The sequence below is a fragment of the Prionailurus bengalensis genome, chromosome E3 (genome assembly GCF_016509475.1).
Source record: "Prionailurus bengalensis isolate Pbe53 chromosome E3, Fcat_Pben_1.1_paternal_pri, whole genome shotgun sequence".
NCBI lineage: Eukaryota > Metazoa > Chordata > Mammalia > Carnivora > Felidae > Prionailurus > Prionailurus bengalensis.
The window spans coordinates 1,809,123-1,834,021 of NC_057357.1; the positions used below are offsets into that span (position 1 = coordinate 1,809,123).

At 66.2% G+C, this 24,899-nt stretch overlaps 1 protein-coding gene across 3 annotated transcripts; it reads right to left on the minus strand.

Annotated features, from left to right (window-relative positions):
• Positions 1 to 4,240: 4,240 nt before the first annotated feature.
• On the minus strand, positions 4,241 to 23,776 carry MICALL2 (MICAL like 2). Of its 3 annotated transcripts, XM_043559527.1 has the most exons (18): positions 23,461 to 23,570; positions 17,322 to 17,405; positions 16,912 to 16,960; positions 14,840 to 14,981; positions 13,784 to 13,971; positions 12,885 to 13,000; positions 11,833 to 12,609; positions 10,030 to 10,286; positions 8,898 to 8,991; positions 8,017 to 8,177; positions 7,478 to 7,651; positions 6,936 to 7,000; positions 6,736 to 6,856; positions 6,563 to 6,653; positions 6,366 to 6,439; positions 5,579 to 5,693; positions 4,804 to 4,850; positions 4,241 to 4,459 (listed from the first exon to the last, which is right to left on the minus strand). In XM_043559527.1, exons 4-18 carry the CDS (start codon positions 14,922 to 14,924, stop codon positions 4,365 to 4,367), a joined length of 2,460 nt encoding a protein of 819 aa, XP_043415462.1. In that variant the 5' UTR covers positions 14,925 to 14,981; positions 16,912 to 16,960; positions 17,322 to 17,405; positions 23,461 to 23,570; the 3' UTR covers positions 4,241 to 4,364. The 3 variants fall into 3 exon arrangements, with proteins under 3 accessions (XP_043415462.1, XP_043415463.1, XP_043415461.1); XM_043559528.1 differs by lacking the exon at positions 17,322 to 17,405 and having other exon boundaries at positions 11,833 to 12,009; positions 23,461 to 23,776; XM_043559526.1 differs by lacking the exon at positions 17,322 to 17,405 and having other exon boundaries at positions 23,461 to 23,775.
• Between the last annotated feature and the right edge of the window lie 1,123 nt (positions 23,777 to 24,899).

Below are 24,899 nucleotides of genomic sequence, written 5' to 3' on the forward strand. Positions count from 1 at the left end.
CAGGCTGGCTGCAGATTAAGGTGTGTGTGTGATATTCTTTATTAACAACGTAATGGGCCACATTCGCGCCATCCGTCTTCATCAGCGTTTCCGGCCCACCTGGGAGACCTCGTGAGTGCAGACTCTGAAACCCCGGCCTTGGGGTGGGAGGGCTAGGAGGAGACCCCCAGGTGGACCAGCACAATGGCAGGGCCCCAGGGGGGGCAGGGGAGGGGGGCCCGGGGCAGGAGGGCCCCAACAGCCGAAGCTCTAGAGGCTTGGGGGGCGAATGGGAGCCAAAGCAGCCTCAGAGGGAGGGAGGTCCCAGCCTGCACGAAGCAGGGTGCGAGGTCTGTGGCACAGTGGGTGGGAGGAGGGGCTGAGACCCCAGTCCTCCAGCCGCAGCCCTGCCCGTGGGTTACGAGCTGCTGGGCCCTGGGGACATGACCCAAGTTCACAAGTATGGCCCACAAAGTGTTCTGGGCACCCCGGGCTCCAGGATGCCCTGAAACCCGTTTTGGGGGCTTGATGAGCCCCCCACCCCGACCGGCAGTATGCACAGTCCCAGGCAGGAAGCGAGACACATGCGGGAGGCCCTCCCAGGGCAGGACCAAGGCGCAGGGGGAGGGAGGGAGCCATGGGCTCTGTTCTTGCCTCTGGGCCCAGAGGCTCCAGCGAGGCTGGCTGCTGGGTCAGCAGGACCTTCTCTGCGGACACACGGAGGGGCAGCTGGCCCTGGGGTTGGGGGGCCAGGAGGGATGTGAGTGGGTGGGGAGGACCCGGCTCAGACCCAGGAGGCAGCACATGGGCTGCCCTTTCTTCCCGGGACCCCAGAGACAACGGGGTGGACATGAAGTCCACCCAGAGATGTCATTTGTGGGGTGACAGTGGCTCCCGCCCAGGCCCCGCCGGACAGGGTCACTGCACCTGCATCCTCCCAGATCAAGGCCAAGGGCACCAAAATCCAGGGCCCGCCACGCCTGACACGTGACCCCGGGCACTCCTCCGTGACTCGGTTTCCCCTCTTGTCAAAGTGACGGAGTGCCGCCTAACGCTCCCCCATTTCTGTGGAGGTCTGCTCCCCAGGTGGCCCCAATGACCCCACCCCGCTAGCCCTGCCCCCCCCAAGGACAGCCCTGCTGCCCCGTCTCCCTCCAGCCTCTGTCCCTGCCGTGTGACCTGAGAAGGCCCTTCCCCTCTCTGGGCCTTGATCCCCTTCTCCAGAATGGGAGGGGGTCACAGGGGCTGAGATACCGTCCACGGGAAGGGCCAAGGCAGCCTCACCCATCACAGACGGAGACCCCCATCCAGGGGGGCCACCCAGGGCAGGGGCTGGGGGAGGAGGGTTGGGTCTAGTCAGTGGAGATTACAGGGGTGAGGCGTGGCCTCCGCCGTTATTTAGAGCTGTATATGAAGCCTCCACTCCTGGCAGGGGGCTGTGTGGGACGGGGTCACCGCAGTGAGCCCCTCTCTGGCATCCCTGGGCCTCCGGTCCCCTGAGCGCAGTGCAGACCCCTACGTGGGGAGGGGGCCGAGGCCGGGGATGGGTCCGGGCTCCCTCTCTGGGTCTGGGAGACTAGGCCTTCAGCTCTGCGACGCCCCAGAAAATCCCCCCAGAGACCTTGCACCCCCAGATTCCTGCACCCCTCCATTTCCCTGGGAACCCCTGGTGGGCACTCTGCCCCGGGGAAGCACAGGTTCCCCCAGGCCCGGGGGGGGCGTCTGTGACCGCGCCCCGGGCTCAGGCAGGGCCTCCCTCCTGGGCCGGTACCATTGCCACCCATGTGCGCAGGAGAGAAAACCGAGGCCTGGAAAGGCTCCTGGCTGGTCCAATGTCCCCGCTTGGGACACGGGTTTCACCCAACAAACATTTGCTGCACTCCTACCATGTTCTGGGTGCTGGGGACACAGCAGTGCCAGGGACAGACGAGCTCCCTGACTCGGGGAATGCCCGTCTTAGAGAACACAAAACCAATACCTAAGTCCAGAAGGTGACCTCCAAGTGAGAAAACCTGCTGGGGTGGCCGGCAGAGAGCCAGGGGGCTCGGGAGACCTCTCTGAGGAGGGCACGGCTAAGCAGACACCTGAAAAATAAGGAGCCAGCCTTGTGGGGGATGGGGTTCCAGACGGAGGCACCAGCCAGTGCAAAGGCCCTGTGCTGTGTCTGCATGGAGCCCTGTGAACAGAGCGAGCAGGGGAGGGGAAGTGGGAGGCCAGCCCAAGCCCCGCCTTCCCGGGTGGGTGGGGCATGCAGGAGCCCCGCCCCACACCCCACACCGGCCCACTCCCCTCCTTGAGATCCCCCAGATTTGTACTCTGCCAGCCCTCATTCCATGGGTTTCTGCCCTGAACGTCCTTCAGTTGGGGCCACGAGCCTTAGACCCACGAGGCCCCAGAGGCTTTGACGATGTGTGTGCGCTGTCAGGAGCCCAGGAACGGCCCACCCTTAAGAGCCCCCCCACGAAGACATCCCCCTCCCCAGGTCTACTGATGGGAACACTGGTCTTTCTGGGCCCCATGTGGGGAGAGAAAGGCCCAGACAAGTATTGAGCGCCTCCTGTATGCAGACAGCGCAGCCTTGGGAACCACACAGCAGACGTGGGCTTGCGTCTGGCTCATTAGCTGTGCCTTCCGGAAACTTCTAGGCAGGGGGTCCCTGGGGGTGGGGTCTGGGCGGGTCCCCCAAGTTGGGGCGGGGCCTGGTGAAGCCAGGCCCCACCTCCACCCAGGGGTGGCCGTCCCAGGGGCTGCCCTCCTGCTCTGCCCGCTGGCTGAATGGACACTGCAGGACCTGGTAGCCGTGTGTCCCCAAGGTCACGTGCATGCGTGTCCTGCCATCACGGTGTCCACGGGGTCTGCAGGCACCGGCCCCCCGGCAGGGAGCACGAGGCCCCACCACCAGCAGGGCTCTGTTGCCGAGCACCAGCCTGTGCCCAGCCGGCACCCCAGGGAGCAGCCGTGGGGAGGGGCACACCCTCACCCTGTGGGGACGCCTGAGGCGCGTGTCCCCAGCTGTCCCCCCCGCCCCCCCTCCCCCGGGCTGTTCTGGGTGGGACCGCATGCCGTCCTTGGAATCCTTGCCCACCCCCGTCTCAAAGACTCCACACGCACCCCAGCCCGCCAGGGGCTCCCTGAGCCTCGGGGGAGGGTCCCAGGCTCCAGGCCCAGGCCCCACCTAACGCTGTGTAGCTTCAGGGGGGTCGCATGGCCTCTCTGAGCCTGTTTCCTTGTCTGTAAAACACAGCTTCCCCGCGTCTCCGCTGCCCCGTCCCTGCTGGCTGGCCCTCTGCCTCCCCCTGGTGGTGAAGAGGCCACACTGCCGCCGGCCCCGGTGTCCAGAAGCACCCCCGTGGCCCTGTCGGGAGGCCCGCGTGCAGCCCAGCTGTAGGTCGTCAGAGGCTCAGAGGGGGCGGGGCTCTGGTCCACGGGCCACAGAGCTGAGCGTCTCTGCATCGTGTCTGTACCAGGCAGCCACCTTCCCTGTCCCATGTCACAGCCTGACCTCAGGTCCCAAAAGTCCCCGGCTGAGACCCTCCAGCACCCCCCCCCCCCGTAAAGGCAACAGGATGCAGTGGGAGCCCCGTGGGTCCCCGGCCTACTCAGCAGGGTCTCCCTGCTCTGTCCTGCCTGGGACGCTTGGGGTCTTGACCCCGTCTGCCACCAGGCTGGGGAGTGTTGGTGCTGTGGCACTGCTGAGGGTCCACGAGGACCACCGCAGCGGGCTCCCACCGTGGCTGGGGACAGCACAGACACACGCCAGCTCCCCACACAAAAGGGGAGACTGAGGCCTGGGTCCCCCAAGTGCGGGCAGTGCTGGGCAGGGGCTCTGGGTGAGCTGCCGGGAACCCGCGCCCCTTCGGCCTTCTCTGCCTTGACCGCGCCCTCTCTCCGCCAGAGGTCGGCAAAGGCGGTGAGCCCCACTGCCTGCTGGATACCAGGGCCTGGGGCAATGATGCTTCCAGCCCAGGGCATAGCTCACCTCCGCCCTAAAGGCCGAGGTCACAGATCTCGAGCTTTGGAGATCGTGCGTGGGGCCCGCGCCTGAGTGAACCTGGCACAGACCTGCTCTGTGCCCGGCTCCTGTCCCTGGAGCCGGGCCAGGAAGCAGCTTAAATGCCCATCTCTGAGGGTCCAGGCCAGCCCAGGGAGGGTCAGCGCCTGCTCAAGGCCACAGACACGTCCACGCTGGCGCAGAACTGGATGCCGGCCACGACCTCCAGGCCGCCCGGGAGCCCGTGGTGCACAGGAGAGGGAGCCAGGCCACGTGGTCAGTTTCTTTATTGAGACGGCTCAGACCCCACAGACAGGGTGGTCCAGGTCCCCACCCCCCCGGTGCCGGCCCTGTCCGGGTCAAGGGCGAGGGTCCCGCGTCCCCGCCAGGCAGCTCACTCAGGGGTTTTGCTTCTGCCCTTCAGGGACCAGATCCTGGACAAGCGGAACTTGGGGTTCTTCCTCTGGTCCCCGCTGCTTCTGTGGAGGTCTGGGGGTGGGGGGACGGACACTGAGGACACTGCCCCTGCCGAGAATGCCCTTCCCTCCCACCCACCAGGGCCCTCCCTGGGCCCCCGGAGCCTGTAGGAAGCCAGGCCCTCCGCCCTCCCTCGTGGGAACCACCTACGCGCCGCCAGCCTTTAGAGCCCCCGCTGGCACCGGCCACGCCCCTCGCCCCCGACCACAGGATCAGGAGCTGCCGGTTGGGGCTCCTCGGAGCGATGGGAAGCTTGCTCCCTTGGGGTGAGCCTTTCGGTCCTCAGGCCGCATCTGCCAGATGGGGCCTGGCACCCACCCCACGGGAGGCCCGGCCCCGACCGCTCCCACAGTTACCCAGATTCTGGATCATGTTCTGAAGCACCTCGTCCTCCTCTCGCTCTCTGAAACGGGGGCGGTGTGGCAGTGAGGGCGGCGGGCCTCTGTCGGACTCACGCCCGAGCCTTGAGCCCACCTGACACCTGCACCAGCTGCTCTCCCCGCCCCCTCGGCCGACCCTGTCTGGGTCCAGACCCTCGTCCGTGCCATGGGGACAGAAGGGCCCTAGGAGGACCTGGGGGCAAGCTCACAGAGGGACGCGTCTAAGAACCTTGGCCACTGACTCTGCGTGGCCCCGGCAGGCCCCTCATTTACACATGGGGACAGAAACGCCCCGTCGGGGTGGTCACGACGCTGGCGGCCCAGTGCAGCACCAGGAGATACAGGTGGCTGTGTGTATTTAGTAAAAAAAAAGTGTAAATTTCTCTCCTCTGTTGCACGGGTCACACTGCAAGTGCCCAGTAGCCACCTGCGGCTGCCACGGTGAGCCAGTCGCGGTATAGAATGTTTCCGTCCTCGCCCAACTCCGTGAGCAGGCGCTGACCCCCGAGGGTCAGGGAACACGGGGCTCGAGGGGCTTTGTCGGGGAGAACCTCTGAGTCAGGCGGCCTAGGCTGGGTCTGCCTTTGGGCGCAGTGCCCCCGCCTGCAGGACGCACACGGCGGGGGTCTTGTACCTCCCTGCCGATGGGGCGGGGGAGAGGTTCTGAGCATGAGGTGGCCAGTCCAGACCTGGCACGGAGGAGCCAGGGTTCTAGCGCCCCATCACCTGGGCCCCAAGACCCCGCCCTCACCTGAGCCGGTCCTCCTCCAGGACGTCCACAATGCTGCTGCGGTCATCCACCGTATTCACGTACTGGTTTAGCAGATCCTGCTCCCGCTGCCGGTCCTGGGATGACTTCAGACACTCTGCAGGGACAGCCTGCCTTCAGCGGCAGCCCTGCTGTCCCAACCTGCTCAGGGACACACTGTCCCCACTCCTCAGGGTCAGGCTCCTCCACTGGAGGTGGGGGGAGGGTCTCAGGAGCAACTGGACAGAGCCTGCCCTTCTGCAGTGAACTCCTGGCGATGCTGGATGGACGGATGGGTGGGTGGATGGGTGGACGGGTGGACGAGTGGAGGGATGAGTGGAAGCACGACCAGATCAGAGACCTGGCGCTGCTTGCCCCATCCCACGGCAAGGAAAGGCAGAGTCGGGACCGCCAGGACCCGAGCCCCTGCCCCAGGCCCTCAGCCACGCCATCCACAAAACCGACAGGCCACGCTAGTCTGGGCTGTGTGCGCCTACATATTAGCTCACTCAGTCGCTGCGGCTGAGGGCGGTGGAGGCTAGCGTCCCCACTTTGCAAGCACACAGTCGGGTCGAGTGCCCCGGCCAAGGACACACAGCCAGGCGTGGGGGAGCACAGACTGGACCCTGGGCTCCAGAATGTGTGCCATAACCACAACCCGTGAGCCTCCCCAAGGGGTGGCCACCCAGGCAGCCCGCTGGAGGGGCCTGGGAATGCCACATCCGTGCCCGCGGCCAGGACTGAGCGCCACCCCTGGCGGGCCGGGCTCCCGGTGGTGGGCGGGACGCACCGGGCTTGGCCATCAGCCGACGGAGCTCCCCCTCCAGGTCCAGCTGCTGCTCTGCCAGGCGCTGGTCCTTGGCCCTGCCGAGGGGACACAGGCGTGAGGCCCGCCCCGCCTGGCCGGCCGCCCCTTGGCCTGAGCCCAGCCTGCACCCAGAGGCGGCGGCCGCGTCGGGGAGGGCCCTTCGGGCAAAGACCCCTCACTTGTACATCAGCTCCGACTCCTGCCTCAGCAGCAGCTGCTTCTTGTGAATGAGCTGGAACCAGTCGACCATGAGCGCGTCCTCCGAGGCATCTGGGGAGGGGAGCCGGGACGGGTCAGGCTGGGCACGCGGGAGGGGGCTGGCCCGGCCCGGGGCGGCGTGCCCGTGGCTCACCCCCCTCAGCCGCGCGCAGACGCTTCTCCAGCTCCACTCCCTTGAGCTCCAGGGCATCCAGCTGCCTGGCGATGTTCTGCATCTGTCTCTGGATCTCCTCGGGCACGTAGTCAGGGTGCAGCTGGGGACAGAGGGGTGCTGAGGGGCAGTCGGGGAGGCCGGGCCGTGCACCTTGCCCACCTGCACCCCGGCCCACTCACCTTGCTCGCGCTGGTCACTGCCTTGCCAGGTAGGGTGGGGGCGCCGGCCGAGCTCACGGGCCTCCCTGGAGATGGCAAGACAAGTCTCCCTCCTGGACCTGGGGGTGCCGGGCCCAACGCGACCCGGATCCCGCCTGCCCGGGATGCCCCCGCCCCACCCAGCAGGCCGTGAGAAGTGCACCGCACCTGACCCCGGCCCCCACCCGCCCCCGGGTCAGCAGCCGGACACCCCATCCGGCGAGCTGCCGAGAGCGAACGCCCCATCATCGCCAGGCCAGTCGGGTGCCGGGAGGAGCCGGGGCCTCTGTCCGGTGGGCGCTGGCAGGGAAGCGCTGGGGGCTGGGTCCCGGGTCCCGTAGGCTCCCGGCCGCCCCTCCCGCCCGCATTGCTCAGAGCTGCAGGCGTGCCCCAGGCTGCTGCCTTCCCTCCGTCCTGGGCCCTTTGGGCTCGTCACCCTGCAAACCCCACCAGACGCTCCCTCCTCAGATGAGCCCCTTCCTCTGCATCCCAGACAGCATGGGGGCCGGTGTCTCGGGGCTGACCTGGTGCGTCCTGAGCAGGGGGCTTCTCTTTCTCCTTCTTCCAGCTCCCGGCTGCGGCTTCCTGCTCCCGGGGCTCGGGACAAAGCCAGTCTCCAGAAACGTCCAGACTGGCAGGGACGGCCAGCTTCCTGCGGTGGGTCGGGGTCGGGGCCGGGGACAGGGAGGGGGATGCGGCTGCCCGAGGGCAGGGGACAGGGTCACTTGTCGAGCCGGCAGGTTCGTCGCCCTCCCCCCTACCGCTTCCCCAACCCGGGGCCCCATAGGCCAACATGGGGTCAGTCCTCACAGCCCCGTGCCCACGTCCACACAGGGAGGGAGGTCTGTACCCTCGACAGCACAGGGGCAGATGAGCCCAGGGGGCTGGAGACCCGCTCAAGGTCACGCAGGAAGAGGTGTGGGGGCTGGATGTGGATCCAGGGGCAGCTGAGCGTGCGGGAACAGCCACGCTTACACGTGTGCAAGCGTAAAGGCACGCATAGGCCGCCACCCCCACACCAGCTCCTCGGGCACCCCGGGGCCGGGTTCCCGCCCAGTATTACCTGAGAGGCTGGGCCCAGGGCTCGCTGAGCCCCGTGTCCTCTCAGGCCCAAGAGGGGCCGGGGGGGTGTGGACGTGCCCCGCAGAGCTCCCAGGGACCTTCCCGGGTGCCTCGCCCGCCCTAGGCTCTCCCAGGATCCGTGGCTCCTTCGACTCTGGACCCCTAGACAGAGGGCAGGGGGTCAGCCAAGGGGGGCACGGGCCGTCCCCCAAACCCCCACGCTGGAGGCCAGGATGGAGCCCACGGCGCAGCTCCGGGCACGCGCACCCGACCGGCTGTGAACCCCCAGAACACAGGTGCGTGTTCACACACGCACCCGGCTCTGTGGGTGGGAGCACGTGCTCATCTGATGCGCCCCGGGACCCAGACACCCGCCCCGGGGCAGGTCCCCAAGTGTGCTGCCTGCCCTTGGGCATCGTACTACGCGGGGGGCGACCACCCTGCACGGTGACCCTGGACCGGCGCGTCCGGCCCCCCGGGGTGTGCGCGTGTGACGGTCTGGCCAGGGTACCCGTGGCCTCATTCAAGGAAGGCTGCGGCAGCCTCTCCTTTCCCCGTCCTAACCGAGCCCCTTCCCCGCTCCGGGCTCAGGCCTGGTGGGCACCCACCAGCCCATGGCTGTCATCCCCCTGCCCACCCTCCCAACCTTCCAGCTACATGAAGGGAATGCAGGCCGGTGTGACGGCCCCCTCCTCGCTCGGGCTGCTGTGAACTGGCTTCTGCTACGGGAGAGAGGTCCGGGCGGCTGTGCACAGACCCCTCCCACGGGTGCCTCGGTCGGTCCATGTGCCGTCATTTACCTGCAGGCGTCTGCTGACGTGTGCCAGGCCCGGTGCTAGCCCTGGGCCACAGGCCGCCGCTCAGGCCCCACCCACCCCTCACCTCTCAGCAGGGTTTTTCTTCTCCACAGGCTTCAGGCGGGCCCTCCATCCTGCCGGCCCGTCCTCCTGGCCTTCCTGGGGGCTGGCACTGGGGCCTAGGTGAGGGCAGGGACACAGGTCATGGGCGGGGGAGGGGGGGGAGGGGTGTTCCGGGCAAGGGGGGTCTGCTGGGAAAGGCTGGATCTCCCCGCCCCCACCTGCCTGCAGCCGTCCCCTCTCAGGTGGACACAGAGCAGCCCGGCCCACGGGAAGGAGTCCGGCTGGGAATCGGGCTCAGGACTTCAAGCCTGACCACCTGTGCTGTGTGTGCTCAGGGGAATCGCTCCCCTCTCTGAGCCTCAACTTCCCCTGCTTCCAAATGGGTGAGGGTGTGGCCAGGTGAGGCCCGCAGATGCCGAGTGAGCTGTGCGCCTGCGGGACGTGTGGCTAAGCCGTGATAGCCCGTCGGCAGGCCCCCTTGGCTCAGAACGGAGTGGCTTTCATGACGGGGGCTCAGCCAACGGAGCGAGCTCGGCAAAACCCTCTGCACGGGGTGCTCTCTGAGCCCAGCTCACTGCTCAGCACTAAGAGACGTCCAGGCGCCCGGGAAGAGAGCCAGCTCCATAGTTCCGCAGAAAAGCGTGAGGAGCAGCCCAGGAAAGTGAGGCCATGAAACGAGATTCGGTCCGAGGGGGCTCCGGGCTCCAGGCGGGGCCCCGTGTCCAGGGGGCTTTGGGACCCTCAGAGCACAGGGCACCATCATCAGAACAGTGCAGGAAGGACAGACATGCTCGGGAACCGTGGATGTAGAGCCTCATGGGAGGCGGTGACCCCGTGGCCGGGGCAGAACAGGAGCACGGTAGCTGCCTGCCCGCCTACACCGTCACTGGGGACACGGCGCTGACGGGCTGGGACGGCGGGGCGGGTGAGCGGTGGCCATCTGGCCGCGCCACGCCGAGGGGCGTCTGCCACCGCTAACTTGGAGTGAGGCGGACCCGGGAGAGAGCGAGGGCCGGCGGGTGCTGTGGAGCAGCGTGAGTGACGGGGACGCGGAGCGGGAGCCTGGGAGCCAGGCCGGAAGCCGGCAGATCTCCGGGGAGCGCAGCGGGAGACCCGGGCTCCCCCACCCCACCCCGCATCGGGAGAGCTCTTACCCTTTGCCAGTGGGACCTCCGGCTTCAGCCTGGAGCCAGCACCCGCCTTGCCAGTCCCCGAGGATACGGGCGAGCTCTGGGGTGGCGGGGAAACCTGCGAGGTGATGCCCCTGCTTAGGGGGGCTGGTGGCTCAGTCCTCGCAGGGGGATTAAGGGCTTGGGGAGATGCCAGCAGTGACAGCTTGGCCGCTGGACTTGCTCGTGGCCCTTCCGTTCTGGTGTAGGATTTCAGAGCAGGGGAGGTGACTGGGGAGGGCCTACAGGTGAGAGAGGAGGCATCAGGCACAGGTGGATCCAGGAGCCCTTCCAACCATGCCCCCCAGGCAGAAGCCCCTCAGCCTCCCCTGGCAGCTGGTTCCTAATGCCCACCCTCCTGAGGGAGATAGCCCCTCCGAGGGACAGGCCAAGGGCACCCACTTCTGACACAGCTGTATAGCGGCACCTGATTTTACCTTCCTGCTTAATTTCGGCATCAGCTGAGATTAAAATACCCCAAAACACACCCCTCATGGGGCGTGGGATAGCTCCCTCCCAGGCACCCCCCTTCCATCTACCTGCCTAGAGGCACCTGGGGCTCACTGTGGGCGCCCTGCCCAGAGCCGTGGACCAGCCGGGCCTGCCTAGCCCCACCCTCAGCAACACGCTCGAGTCCTCCAGGGGGCTGCCTGTCACTGGGCCGCCCTGCATCCCCTGGGGCACACCTGCGTGCAGGGCGGCAAGCTGGGCGCCTTCTCCAGCCAGGGCAGCTGCTCTGTGCCCTGTTCTCCCTCTGAAGCCACTTTCTCTCCCCCCTGCTCTCTGAGCCCAGGGCAGCCAGGAGGAGCAGACACCCAGCCAGGGGTCCCCCGCGCAGAGCCCTCACACGGCCGAGCAGCCTTGGCCCCCAGGTGCCCGGACATCCCCCGGCCTGCAGCAGGGGGGCAGGCTCACCCTCCCTGGGCACCCCCAGCTGATCCAGAGGGGCCAGAATGCTCCCCCCAAAACAAGGGGCAGCACAAGGCGGCGGGCACAGCGGCAGCAGCCAGCCCGGCACGCGATCCCCTCGCTCACTAGGCCACCGTCGTGTGGTGAGTGGCGTCCCCCCCAAATTCAGGTCTACTCGGAAGGCCAGAGTGTGGCCTCATTTGGAAATAGAACCTTTGCAGATGGAATCAAGTTTAGATGAGGTCATCCTGGATTAGAGTGGGGGTGTCCTCATAAGAGACAGAGAAGTAGAAGACGGACACAGAGGGAAGAAGGCCAGGTGACCCTGGAGGCCAGGAGGGAGCGTGTGGCCACAGGCCGGGAACCGGGGCCACCGGGAGCTGGAAGAGGCGGCAGGGCCCCCCACCCCTGCCGGCCCTCGCGGGGAACGCCCACCTGGAGTTCAGCCTTCGGGCCTCAGGAACTGGGAGAGAACGGTTTTGTGTTGCTTTAGCCCCCAGCGTGTGGTGTGTGTCCCAGCAGCCTCGGGAAACTACCGCAGGGACCGTCTGACCCGTCAGAGCCTGCTGTGTCCGGTGTGCGACACGGGCAGGGGTGCTGAGCTCCGCCAAGGCCAGACTCGACACCGGGACCACTCACGGCCTCTGGCTCCCCATCGGGGGTCCTCAGGTGGGGCTCAGGATGTGCCAGGGGGTGGCCCCCAAGAGTGTGTCCGGCACAACCCCCTCCTGCCGACCACCAGGCACTTTGGGCCCCAACTCATTTTCCCCATTTCCCAGCTGAGGAAACTGAGGCTGGGGAACACAGCCCCACAGTCAGTCCTACAGCCAGGCCAGGCCTGGAACCCTCCTTGGCTGCCCCCGCCCTGCCCCCACCCACCTGCCAGGCTCCTGAGCGCCGGTCTCCCTGAGCCCCGGCAGGGTCTTCTGCAGGAAGCTCAGTGCCTGTTCCCTGCCGCTGTCCCCAGAAGGCACATCCGCGGGAGCTGGGGCCCTGCCAGCTGGGCTGGGGGCAGCTGCGGGCGTCTGGAAGAAACTCTCCCGGGCCTGCTGTGTCCTGGAGGCCGATGGGGTCCAGTCTGGGGTGTCTGCCGGGACCGGAGACACTGGGCCCAACCTGAGCTTGGTCTGGGGGGCTGCCCCTTGGGGGGTCACCCGGCCTTGCAGCGTGGCTGGGCGAGAGTCTGGGGCACTTGGGGTCGCGGCAGGGTGGGGGCCGACTGCTGCCCTGTCCTGTCCCAGCGACGACCACCCTCTCGGGGAACTGTTGGCCACGGGCACGTTGGCTTTGCCACCCGGCGGGCCCGCCGAGGACCCGGCTGGGCTCCCCTCGTGGACGTGGGAGGAGGCGGTGGCCCGAGGCTCAGTCGTAGTGGGGGCGACACCTTTGGGAGTTGAGTTGCCCACCACAGGCTCCCAGGCCACTGGCCTGGCCTTTGTCCCCGTGTCTCTGTGCCCATTTGCTTCTTGGGCCTTCCATGGGGCTCTGGGCAGCTTGGAGTCCAAGGGGACAGCCCTGGGCTGTTGGGGGGCCAAGCGCGGCAACGTGGGGCTTGCAGAGGTGGCTTCGGGGTGGTGGCTGGAACACACGAAGACGCCGGGCTCGGCGGTGGCCCTGTAGGCCCCCGAATGCAGTGTGCTGGAGCACTGCTTACACCTGGTGCAGGGCAGAGGAGGACCTGTGAGCAGGCTCCGGGCCGGCGTGCACTTTTCCATCACACGCTCTGCCGGGAGCGCACGCTCGTGGAGCCCGGCGTCTGCTCATCCAGCAGACAGCCCTCCTCACGCACAGTGACCATTCTGAGTCACAGACCCCGCGAGGATCCTGCTGGGGGCTCAGATACCCAGGAAGCATCTGTGCCTGTCAGCACACACGCACACAGGGGCTCACAAACGTGCGCGTGTACACACGTGCACGTGCACAGGCCCTACCTGAAGCAGTTCCGGTGGTAGAGCCTCCCGTCAGCCAGGTGTCGTTGCACGAGGTGCACGTGTTTGCCACAGATCCCACAGGTGCTGCTGATGGAGCTGCCCGCCGAGGCCTGGCCCTGGGGGGGGGGGGGGGTGGAGGGGGAGGCTGACACGTCTGAGCCCCCAGCCCAGGCCAGTGTAGGTCATGTGCCCCGGCCCTCCCTCCCGACAGCTGCCTCATCCGCGGCAAGATCCCGCTGCTTGGACCAGAGGGCTGAGGCCCCGAGGATAGCTGTCTGCCAGGTGCAGCCAGGATGGCCCATGCCCAGGCCGGCTGGACTCCCAAGTGCAGGGTCTGCAGCCCGGCCCAAGGAGAGGGGCTATAGGGACCTGACCTCGAGGGTCTGGGGGAACAGGAGACAGATTCGGGCCCTCCTGCTGCTCCGTCCCCCCCTCCCCCCCCCCCAGCAATCTTAAGGCTGGGGCCGCCGGCTGCTCAGTCCCTGGGACAGCAGGGGGCGCCCAACCACAGCATGTCACTCGTCCTCTGTCCCCACCTCTGAAAGTGGGGGCACCCTAAAGCGCTGGACAGGCAGGAAGGACACACCCAGGGCTCTTTCCTGACCCACCCGGGAGGCCAGAAACGGCTTAGGAACCAGAAAGTTCTGGGTTCAAGGTTCTAGCCCTGCTCAGAGCAGACCTAGACCTTCCTGGGCCTCAGTTTACCTATCTGTACAACGGGGATCATATCCCGACCACACAGGGTTGAAGGAGCTCGTGGAGTCACTCCCGGTGGGTTCCTGATAAACAGCAGCTAAGGCCGTGCCAGGGACCCAAGGGTCCCCCATCCCAGGTGCCCAGGGTGTAGAGGCCACACTCAGTCCCAAGAGCCAGAAGGAAGGCAGGGCCGGGGTGCTTACAATCTTCCGCAGGGGGCCCTCTGAACTCCCATCCTTCCACTGGGCGGCGGGCTTTGTGCTGGCTGGAGACAGTGGCCGGCCCTGGGCTGGGGTGGGTGAGGGTCTGGCCAGCTGGGGCAGGGCCTTCTTCCCAGACGGTTCCTCGTCGGAGTCCGACGGGGGCCGCTTGATACCGGCCATGCCCCCAACTGGCACCAGACACAGAGGGTCAGGCTCTGAAGTCATCTGGGCCCACCCCTGCTCTGGGTGCCCTGCAGATGCCAGTGCCCAACACGGGGCCTGGAGCCGGGGGTGTCGGGAGGGGCAGCTCCTGCTGTTCTGGGGGCCTGGGAGGGGCAGCCCCAGCAACCCCAAGTGCACATTCCCAGCAGGGGCCTGGCCTCACCCGTGCCCCTCCCTCTGGCTCTGAGAGCCCTGATCTGGGTCGGGAGAAATGGGACTTTTCTGTTTCTCCACAAAGTGGAAATATCAAGGCGGGGCTGGTCCTGTGCCCAGAGTTGTTCTGGGGATTTCTAAGGCTGGATGAGGAATGTGGGGGGAGGGGAGTGGCTGAGCTTCAGGGTGCATAAAGCAGCCTGAATCAAGTCCCTTGGGCCCGGCCCCAACCCTGCCCGGAGGACCCACCCGGCCAGGGTTAGCTTGGTGTCTGTAAGGCCAAATGTGGGGGGTTGGGGGGGGGGGCGGTGAGGGCCTCTGCAGTCAGGCCCGGGAGCCCACCCTGGGGTCCGCCAAGCCGCCTGAGGCAAGATTTGTGGGCATAGGCTCCAGGGGTGCAGATGGGCAAACCGAGGCCCAGAGGGGAAGGACAGGCAGGATCTGGGTTCATGCGTTCAGTGGGCAAGTGGATGTGGGGCCGGGGACACCCGGACCCTTGCTCAACCCTTGCAGCAGCACAATGGGGGGCCGTGCTCCCCTGAGGGGAAGCATGGGGATCATGGGGGGCTCCACATGTGCGGCACCAGAGGGGTGCCAGAACAGACTGGCTTCCCGCTTCCCGCCGGGCAATGCTGGGGGCCGGTGCTGAGCTGGCAGAGGAGGCCTCCAGCCCCGACTCACTAGGGGAGCGTCCATGGAAGTAGTTGTAGTACTGTGACACGTAGGTCAGGATGCTCAGCCGGTCGGGCACCTTCAGGGCCACCATGTCCTCAGCGTCCAGCAGGGCCGGGATGCCCAACTGCTCCTCGGCCACACGGAAGGCCTTGGGTGGGAGTGGGAGTAGTCAGCACGGGTGGGCTGGGAGACATTCCCCCCTCCCTCTCAGCCAGGCCACCAAGCTCCTCCCGGGAGGAGACCAGAAACCCCGTCAGGCCCAGAAAGCTCTGGGTTCAAAGTTCAAGGTCTGCTCAGACATGACCTCCCTGAGCCTCAGTTTACCGGTCTGTACAATGGGGATCACAGTGCGACCACACAGGACTGAAGTTGCTGGGGAGCGGGTCTCAGCCTTGGCCAGCCTGGCATCTCCTGCCTGTAGACGCCCATCCCTCACCTGACAACCCTCAAGTCCCGATCTGGACCCTTCCCCTAAACTGCTGGTCTTTAGGTGTCCGAAACGGGGCTCCTGAGCCCTCCCAGACCTAAGCCCGCCCAGCGGTGATGTCCCTCCACACTCAGGTCAAAGATCTCCAATCTCCTTGGACTCCCCTTCAAAATACACCCCAAATCTGACTCCTCCTGCTGCCACCATCGTCTTCTCACCACCCACCCCAGTGTCAACATAGACCCTGCAGACCCCGAGCGCAGCCAGCACAGCAGCCCCCAGGGTGGAAGCCAAGTGCTTCCCTTGCCCTGCTCCGGCCACACCCCCACTCTGTTCAGGCCACACCCCCGCTCGGTCCGGGCCACGCCCTAAGTCTTCCAGCCACACCCCCACCCTTCCCACCACACCCCCTTCTGCTGTGGCCACGCCCCCACCCTGTTCCGGCCGCACCCCCTTCCTCCCGCTCCGGTCACGCCCTCACCGTTCTGGGCACGCCCTCACTCCGGTCCAGCCACACACCCCACTATGTTCCAGTCACGCCCCCACTCCGTTCTGGCCACACCCCTCTGCTCTGGCCACGCCCCACACTGTTCTGGACACGCCCCCTCCGTTCCAGCCACACCCCCACTCTGTTCCGGTCACGCCCCCATTCTGGCCGCGCCCCCCAGCCCCCCCCCTCCCCGCTCTTACTCCTCCTAGCCAGGTGCCCTCCTGCCTCGTGCCCTGGTCCCTGGCAGTACCCCCACCAGGCCGCCCCTCCTCCAAGAGTCCACAGGGCCCCACTGTCACTGCAGAGGCCTGCCCTGCCCCGCTCATGAAGACCACGGCGGCATACACCTCCACTCCGTTGTCCCCACGTGTTCACTCCCGCACACATGCGCTAGTGCCCCAGCACAACTTCCTGTGACGATGGACCAGCTCTATTTCAAGCTGTCCAATGGGAGGGAATGTCTGAAGTGTGGACAGTGCTGCCGGGAAATTAAAGTTGTCATCTTATTACTTCTTAATTCAGTTACACTTAAATTGAAATCGTCCACCAGCCGAGCAGGGACCGCATGGGACACGCAGCTTTGACCTGCAGAGCTCCCTCTGTCACCCCCGCTGGAAAGCCAGCTCTGGACCCGCGGCCGCAGGGTGTGCGTCTGCCTGTCCCTCTGGGCGTCAGCCCATCGAGATAATGGGGCTAATTCTGCAGCAAAGAAACTGAGGCGAGGACAGGGCAGGGCCTGGCCAGCCAGCAGAGAGCGGCCACAGGCAGTGTGCTCGAGACCCTGGCGGCCAGTCTGACAGTCCAGCTCAGGGCGGTTGGTCCCCCACAGGGTGGGGAAGGGCCAAGCCAAGGGCCCCATCCTCCCAGAGCCACATCTGGACCCCACTCAGCTACTCGCAACCCCTTCCTTCCCCGACAGGAAAAAGGGGGCCGGGAGGGCCTGGGCATCAGACTGGAGGCTATTTCTGAGGTTGGGGTCACCCGGCTCAGGACCGGTTGCGGAACTCGGCAGCGTGCCTCCGGTCTCCATGTGCTCATCTGCCCTGGCAGCAACTACCACAGCTGCTCCCGGAGGTGCCCGAGGGTGGTCCACGGGACCTGGGTGCCGGCACAGGGCAGGCCCACCAAGCCAGCTTTGAGTCAGGAACAGGGGGCACTCACCAGTTTGTTGTTCTCATAAATGTTTTCCTTCCTGAGAGCATCAAAGTTTCTGGAAGACAAAAATATAGGTGTCCAAAGCAGCTCAGAGGTGATCCTGCTGAAATAGGGAAACTGAGGCCAGGAGCGGCAGCTGGGAAGGAGTGAGGTCACACAGCAGCCACGAATGGGCTCGCTGGCCCAGCCTGGATAGTGGGCCTTCCTGGAGAGGCCAAGAGCAAAGCCAACATTCAGACACTCAGGCAAGCCCTGCACCAGGGCCAGGCTGGCCCGGGACTCGGTGCCCACACCCACACGGGCACATCTCAGCCCACTGCACCCCTGCAGGGTCGCTCAGAGCAGAAAACACAGCCAGGCCCAGCAGGGGCTCAGCCGGATGCAGGCTGACGTTTCTGGGAGGGCCGTTCAAATACCCATCTGTCTGTCCTCTCTGCCGTCTGTGGGGTCCTCAATGGCAGTTCTGCCCCTTCAGTGTGCACTGGATTGTTCGGGAAGCCCTGTGGTGTGGGGAAGGGCTCGGGCTGAAAACTGCGTCCCAACTCAGCCAGGCTGCACCGTCGGACCCTGGGGGAGCCCTCTCCTCTCTCGGCCCACGGTGCCCATCTGAGAGGGGGACAGCAGCTTCTGACCGCAGGCTGGGGGGCCCCGGCTGCAGCGGGTCCCAACAGAGCAGGGCCAGGGCCCCGGGCCACGTGGCAGGGACGGGACGGGGCTGCCGTTGGCCCACCTCCCTCTTAGGAGGACCCCCCCTGCCGGCCTCCAGCCCCACGTCCATCGCCCTGGCTGGCTTTGGGGAAACCTCACTGTTTCCGCTCGGACCACCTCCCAGGTAACGTGTTCCAGATGCTAAGACCACCCCGTGAGCACAGAGGGTGCTTTTGTGCAAGGACAAGATGGCGGGCAGCGCTATCTCCAGATAGACATGGCCAGAGGGGGCGGGCATGGCAGCCTCCTGCTTCATCATCGAGGCCACATGAGCGCTTCACCCTGGGTCTGTCCCACCAGTGTCCATGGCGCGTGGAGTGGCTCATCTCCATGCATCGCCCCAAGGGGTTCTTGGCAGGCCCCGGCCTCCAATCTCAGTGGCTTCCCTCCCTCCCCCACCCCATCCCTTTGAAAGCTCAATCTCTTTTCCAGACCTGCCCCGGGTCACTGACCCAAACGGCCGTGTCTCAGCAAGATGCCCCTGTGGCAGGAGGGCAGGGTCACAAGCTCTGTTTTGTCTCCAAACATGCAGGAGAAGGAGGTCCCCTGCCCCCTGCATCTGCCTTGGGGAGGGGGCTGCAGTGGCTGCATCCGGCAGATGTCGTGGGGGCCCTCTGTTCCCCCGGACCCTGAATGAGCATCTCAGCGCTCCAGGCAGGTCCCGGTGCCCACAATAGTGGTGCCAGCCCCCGCTGAGCAGGTCAAGGGGGTGCGGGTCTGAAGCTGCAGAAAGAATTGCCTTCCCACTCAAGTTCAAGGGCCACCACCCTCAGGACCCTGTCCCAGCCGCTTCCCTGGGCCCTCAAGGCCTCCACAGTGGAGCTGGACCACCCTGGCCAGTCTCATGGCTTTCACACCCCTCCTGAACCAAGCTCTCTACGGAGGGTCCTGCCCTCCCAGCCTCCCAAGCTTGGCTCACGCTGTTCCGGGCGGCTGGAACACAGTTTCCCTGCCTGACACACCCCACCGGGGTCCCTCCCTGCAGGCACCCTGCAGGTCCCTGAGTGGACACTTCTCTGCCTCTGGCTGGCGGCCCCATGAGCTCACATCCCCCGCAGCATGGGGTTCAGCCGGCATCGCCTTTGTCCCTGAGGCTGCCTGGCCTGGAGCTCTGGGGCCGGCGCGCTGGCAGAAATCTCCGGACTGAGCTGCCTTGCAAACCCCTTCAGAGAGAGCCAAGTAGAGACCACGCCCATCCCTCTCAGGAAGCCCGGTGTGACCAGCTTTCCGCCATGGGGGGGGGGGGAGGACTCTTGTTGAGAAGGGCTGAACCGTGCCCCCCCACCCAAAACGATCTGTTGGAGTCTTAATCCCCAGAACCTCAAAATGTGACCTTCTTTGGAAGCAGGGTCTTCTTTATAGACAGAATCCAGTTAAAATGAGGTCAGGAGGGTGGGCCCTATCCAGAATGGCTGGCGTCCTTATAAAAAGGGGACACAGACACGCACAAAGGGGAGACAATGGCCGTCCACAGCCAAGGGGGAGAGGCCTGGAGCCTCAGGAGGAGGCTGCCCTCGGGCACCTGACTCAGCCTCCTAGGGCAGGCCTGACAGACGGACAGCCCAGCTTTGGCCAACCCTCCGGAAGACGGCCAATCTGTGTGCAAGGCCTTGTTGGACCAGCATGCACGAGCTTCACCCTCGCTGGCCCTCGGCGAGGCGGCTGCGGCCCAGGGCACTCCCCAAGTTAGATCATGTTTTAGTCAAACTCCCGTCATTTGAATTCAGGTTCTTTCTGGTAAAACTCCAAGGTACCTGCATACAGCTGGTGCACTATAAATGCTCTCTGATGAATGAGTTCTTCCAATGCTTGCCAAGCAAGGGGACTTTTCAGGCGTCTATTCTTTCAACGTGAGCCAGTGAACGCACCCATTGGGTCTATGTGGGCGTCGTGTAAACGCTGACCTGTCGGCCGTGTGCCAGGTGCCAGCATGCGTCCAGCCCTGGCCTGGCCTGGCGTGGCCCGGAGAGCCTGAGGCACGGGCCCTCCCCTGGCCACGGCTGACCAACACTGTTGACCTCCCACTGCTGAGACAGCCAGCCTCCTGCCTCCGGGCTTTTGGGGCTGTTGGGAATGTGTACCCCCTTCCAAATTCCTGGAGAGCTGACCTCACGCTGTTTATTTCCTGGAACAAAACGCAACCACGTGGGGGGTGGGCGCTGGGCTGGGAAGATGCCTTTTCCAGGTACCCTCAGCACATCTGGAATTAATCCCAGCGGGAAGGGGAGCGGACAGGAAGAGGGGAGATGCATCTCAGAGATGTGTCTGTCTCCACAGAGATGGAGAGGGACAGAGACGAGACAGAAGCCACACGGCAGTGGGGAGGGAGACGCCGGGCAGATGCTAGCACAGACCTTGCGATAGAGTGCTCAGCCCGGGGAGACATGGGACATGACGAGGTACCAAGGCCCCAGGGAGAAGGTCTGGGGTGGGTGCAGGGCCCAGGCCCCACCCTCCTTGCACCTAGTGGGCAAGTCAGACACCTCAGCCTCACTGCCAGGCCGGAGCAAACCCTGACCCCCAACCTTGGCCCAGGGCAGGGCCCATCTGAGAGAGTCAGCCCTGGGGCTTCTGCGGTGGCCTGAGTGGGGCGTCACAGGGTGCCCGCGGCCCCTGCTGTGTCCATTCTGGAGAGTCTGGCCGGAAGGCGGTGGCGGGGGCCCGGGAAGCGGGCCCTCAGGCTGGGGAACAGAAGGCCTCTGTCCCCAGGAGGCTTCCTGCTGGCCAAGAGGCCGGCGTGGGAGGAGAGGCCAGCCCGGCCGCCTGGGCCCAGCCCACCCTCCGCTCCGGGCCAGGAAGAGGAACAGTGGTGTCTCCGAGCGTCTGTGTGGGGGGCCTCTCCTGACTCCGGGCTGCATGTGGTTCTCAGGGAGCCCTGCCATGGCCAAGGGGGGAGCCCCCAGCCCCTGCTGTGCCCCAGCCCTGACACCTGACATCGGCCTCCCAGGCTGGAGGGACCTGGAGAAAGACCAGGTGCCCCTCCCCATGGGCCTGAGGGTCTGGGAGGCCCAGCGAGTGTGCAGCAGGAACCCCCCCCCGCCCCCCCACCGGCCTTGTTGACACACCGGCCTGGTCTGTCCGCTCCCCCTACAGACGGCCCAGGAGGAGGAGCCCACGGAAGCCCTGTGCCTGCTGCCCAGAAGGGCTCCTGCCCCTCCTCCCTGGCGGGAGCTGCTACTCCTGCCTCCTGCCTGTCCCCTGAAGCCCTCAGCCCCCTCTGGTCAGCCCAGAAGGGGCAGGAGCCCAGCCCTTACAGGTTTTCTGCCCCGAGGTGGGAAGGGGGCTGTTTGTCCTGGGCAGCTCCTGCGCTCACCTGCCTGCTGGGCAGAGGTCGGCATAGCCAGGGAAACAGACCCGAGGGCAGAGCAGCGGGCTCCCTTGAGGCCGATATGAGAGACCCCAGGGGCCCGGGCTGGTGCTGCCCGGCTAACTCCCAGTGGGGCCTCACTGGGTGGGCCCACCCCCCAACCCATGCTCGCCTCCTGGTGTCCCCGCGGGGCCAGCACAGGTCACACATGCCTCCCGGACCGGGGCCGCACGATCTCATGGGCGGAGGCAGAAGCAGAAGCGGACTTAGCGTCAGGGCAACACAATCGCCACCTGTCTGGCTGGGCGCCCGGCTCCTTCACAGCTGCTCCCGAGGAGGCCGCAGGGAGGAAGCAGCTTCTGTGCAGCAGGAAGGCTGGACGTGAGGCGCAGGGAAGGACTTCCTGGTGGCAAAGTCAGCTGCCGCCAGAGGGTCTCCGAAGGATGGGGAGCATGGGGGTGGGGGGGTCGCCCCCAGTCCGGCCTTGGAGGCGACCCTAGGAGGGCGGCACCCGGCACCTCTTCTTTACGGCTACCCCCCTGCCTGCACCCCCGGCCTCCTCCCCTCCCTCCTGCACACAGGGACCTGCAGGGCTCCCACCTGGCCAGGACACCTGCCAAACTCTTACTGTATCTACGGAGTCCCAAGTGCAAGCCCTCAACCGTAATAGCTCGGTCTGTACCAACTATGTGCTCATACCCACCACACACCTGTCGTGCCAGGTACAGTTCCAGGCACTGAGGATAAGCAGTGAACAAAAAAGACATCCCACCCTTCTGGAACTAAAAGCCCGGTGGGGACAGATGGACATTAACCAAGGCAGCAGTAACTGAGATTACCCGACGCCCTCAATGCCACTCCCTGAGGCAGGGGCCAAGTCCACTGTATTCAGTCTGCAGTGCAGGGTACAGAGCAGAAACTCATTAACGGTTAAATGAACAGTTATATGACGCCTGCCTGTGCCAGCGTGGTACACACCCACGTGCACGAGCCTGTGCTCATGCTCAGGCAGTGCATGCTGGGACAGGCTCAAGTGCCCCGCGCGCGCGCGCACACGCACACACACACACACACACACACACACACACACGGGCCTCCGAACCAGCACTGCTGGAAGCAGACAGAAGCTCCAGGGGCTCCGAAAAGCCCCAACTCTGCAGCTATACCCGTGATGTGGTCCCAAGGCTCCCGGCCAGCAGACGGGCGTACCTTACTTCCCTACAATTGCAGACTTGTGCAGACCTCCAGGCTGCCTGGGCTCAGTCCCCAGCCAGCCTCACCAGGGACCTGCCCGCACCCAGGTGGGGGGGCTCGGCCTGTCCACCTCCTCTCCTGGTCCCATCCCCAGCCCACCTCCCCATCAAAGCTCAGCTTAGGGTGTTCACTGCCCAACGTCTTCTGCCTCCAGGCACATCCCTGGGCGGGGGGCACACACTGCTGCCCGAGTACCACATGGGGCGACTCCCCATGAAGCTCCACAAATGTCTTTCACAACCTTGGGCAGGAGGAGGAAATACGTGCAGGCCTCTTTCTCAAGACTAGCTTCCCGATAGAGTGCCTGGGAGTACAGGTTACAGCTGGGTGAGGGGGAGGAGCCCCAAGTGCCAGCCTTGGCTCTGCAGATGTGCTCTGAGACCTGAACAAGGGTGCCTCGTCTCTGGGCCTCAGTTTCCCTATCTGTACAGAGAGAGGCCTCACTGAGGAGCTGCCTCTGGCCCCTCACAACCCTGAGACCTCCCTGGCAAACGCGCACCCCAAGCCACCCCTGGAACGAGCCACGACTTCTCAGAATGCTTTTAAACATTTGTTTCCAGGAGGCAAGTGGCTTTCTGAGGACAGCTCTGTCCCAGCAAGCCAGGTCCCAGCCGCCCAGCCGGAGCGTTTGCTGAGTGAATAACTGGTGGAATGGGTCCCAGGTGGGGACAAGGTCCAGCAACAAGTGCCAGCCACCACTCCAAGACCCTCCCTGGGGAGTCGCCTTAGTCCTCTCCCCTGCCCACGTGCCTTGGTTCCGGGGGATGGGAGCTCAGCCCCCATCTCATACCCTGTCACCCTGGGGTGCCCCGGCAGGCCTGCCCGCAAGACCCTGGGAAGTCTGGGGCTTCCAGCTCTGCGTCCGCCCCTCCCCCACGGCGCCCCGGGGCTGCATTCCCAAAGTGCCTGGACCTGCTGGGGCAGGGTCAAGGGCATAGCGCCCTTGAAGCTCCCAGTAACCCACTCCCTGATGTGGTGAGTGGTCCCTGGGGCGGCGGGGCTCTCAGGCGGCGCAGAAGGGTAGCCCCGCCGGCCCTTTCCCAGGGAGACGCGCGGGGAGGAGTGGCTGTGGCCGGAGCCCGGACGCCGGCCTGACTCACGGACTGACTAAGTCAGCGGGGGCGGCCGGCAGGGCTGGCTCCGGCCCAGCACCGCTTGGTGGACGGGCGAACTGAGGTCACCGGGCGGGTCATGCCCGCAGGACCCCGCTCCGCGCGCCCTCCCCCACCCGCGCTCCCCGGCGCCAGCAGCCTGGGGCTCAGCTTCCCCGCCCGAGGTGCACTCACAGGAGGTCGGGCCGGTGGCGGTGCAGGATGGCGCAGAAGGCCAGGCCGTCGCGGAACGACGTGGTCATGTTGGTGATGCTCACGTCGCGGTAGCCCTCGCACTGCTGCCGGCACCACTGCTGCAGCGCCTTGATGGCGGCCATGCGGGCAGCGCGCGCGCCCCGGCGGCCGCGGGGCTCCAACCGCTTCTCCCGGAGCCGCGGACCGACGCCCGCGCCGACCGGCCGGACCGCCGACCTCGCCGCCGACCCCCGGCTCCGACCCGCCGCCCAAGCCCGGCCCCGGCCCCGGCCCCGAGCCTGGAGACGAAGAGGAGCCGCGGCCGCGCGGCCGGCGGGAGTGCAGCCCGAGCCAGCCCCCGGCAGGCCCCGCCCCCCGCCGGCCCCGCCCCCAGCCCCCTGCCCCGGCGAGACCCCGCCCCTGAGGCCCGCCTCCAAGGGCCGCGGCCCCGCCCCCTTCAGGCCGCGCCCCACCCAGTCCCGAGCGCAGACAACGGCCTCGAGCCGGCCACGCCCCCTCCAGGCCCCGCCCCCTCGAGGTCCCGCCCCCGCCCGGAGCCACGCCCACCCGCCTTCCCGCTCTTGTCCCGGGGTCCTGGCCTCCAGGGCTCCCGGGCGGCGTTGGACTTTCTTTTCAACCCCACACACCCCCACCCCCGCCGCCCGCCCTCGTGGAGAAGTGCAGGACAAAGCCCCTCTACAGACGGGGAAACTGAGGCTAATAAACGGTGGGGCGGTCAGGCCAGTCTTCGGCCCTGGGCACCCCCGGCCTCCCGGGAGGGCGCCCCCACCCCAGCGCGGGAGCTCCCCTCGCGTTTCTGGGCTTTCAGAGGACTTTTCCTCCTGGGTGCCCCTGCCGGCTGGGGTCCAGGCGAAGCCCGGCCTCTCGGTTTACAGAGCGCAGCTGAGGCTGAGAAAGGGGCGCGTGCCCGTGAGGCCAGCTGGCGGGGGCGGGGCGGGTCGGTCCGTCCCCGTCTGCCCCTTCGGGCCTGTCCACCGGGCTGTTCCGGGGCTCCACGCCCCTCGGGGGTCATGCTGGCCTGATGTTTCTGACTTTCCACTGGGTACCTCCCGTGGGGGCCCCAGTCACCTGGGCACATTCTCTGTGGAGCCCTGGCTGTGGCCTCGCACGCAGATGGACAGCCGGAAACAGTGGGCAGCAGAAATGTGAGATGACCTCAGCCACCCAGCCACCAGGCCCCAAGGCTTGTCCAGACAAGGCCTGCGGGAAGGAAGGTGTTTCCTCATGATTGGCCCCTGGCAGGGCTGCAGGGAGGCCGCTCTGTGCCCACTAGAAGGAGCAGAAACGGCTTCGGGGCCCGAGCCAGCACGTGGCGTTCCAGATCTTTCCTGTGGCCCAGCCCGGAGGGATGGACACTCCAGGTGCCTAACAGTGTGAGTGAAACCTGTGGGGAGGGGGTGTGCAAGCAGGTGCTAGAC

Bases quoted from the DNA above. Each gene is read 5' to 3' on its own strand.
- MICALL2 (XM_043559526.1), bottom strand. From the start codon at position 23,603: ATGGCCGCCATCAAGGCGCTGCAGCAGTGGTGCCGGCAGCAGTGCGAG. The intron at 16,961-23,460 runs GTGAGTGCACCT...TTTGTCTTCCAG, and splicing joins CGCCACCGGCCCGACCTCCT to AAACTTTGATGCTCTCAGGA. The intron at 6,654-6,735 runs GTGAGCCACGGG...TCCCCTCCCCAG, and splicing joins TCTGCGCGCGGCTGAGGGGG to ATGCCTCGGAGGACGCGCTC.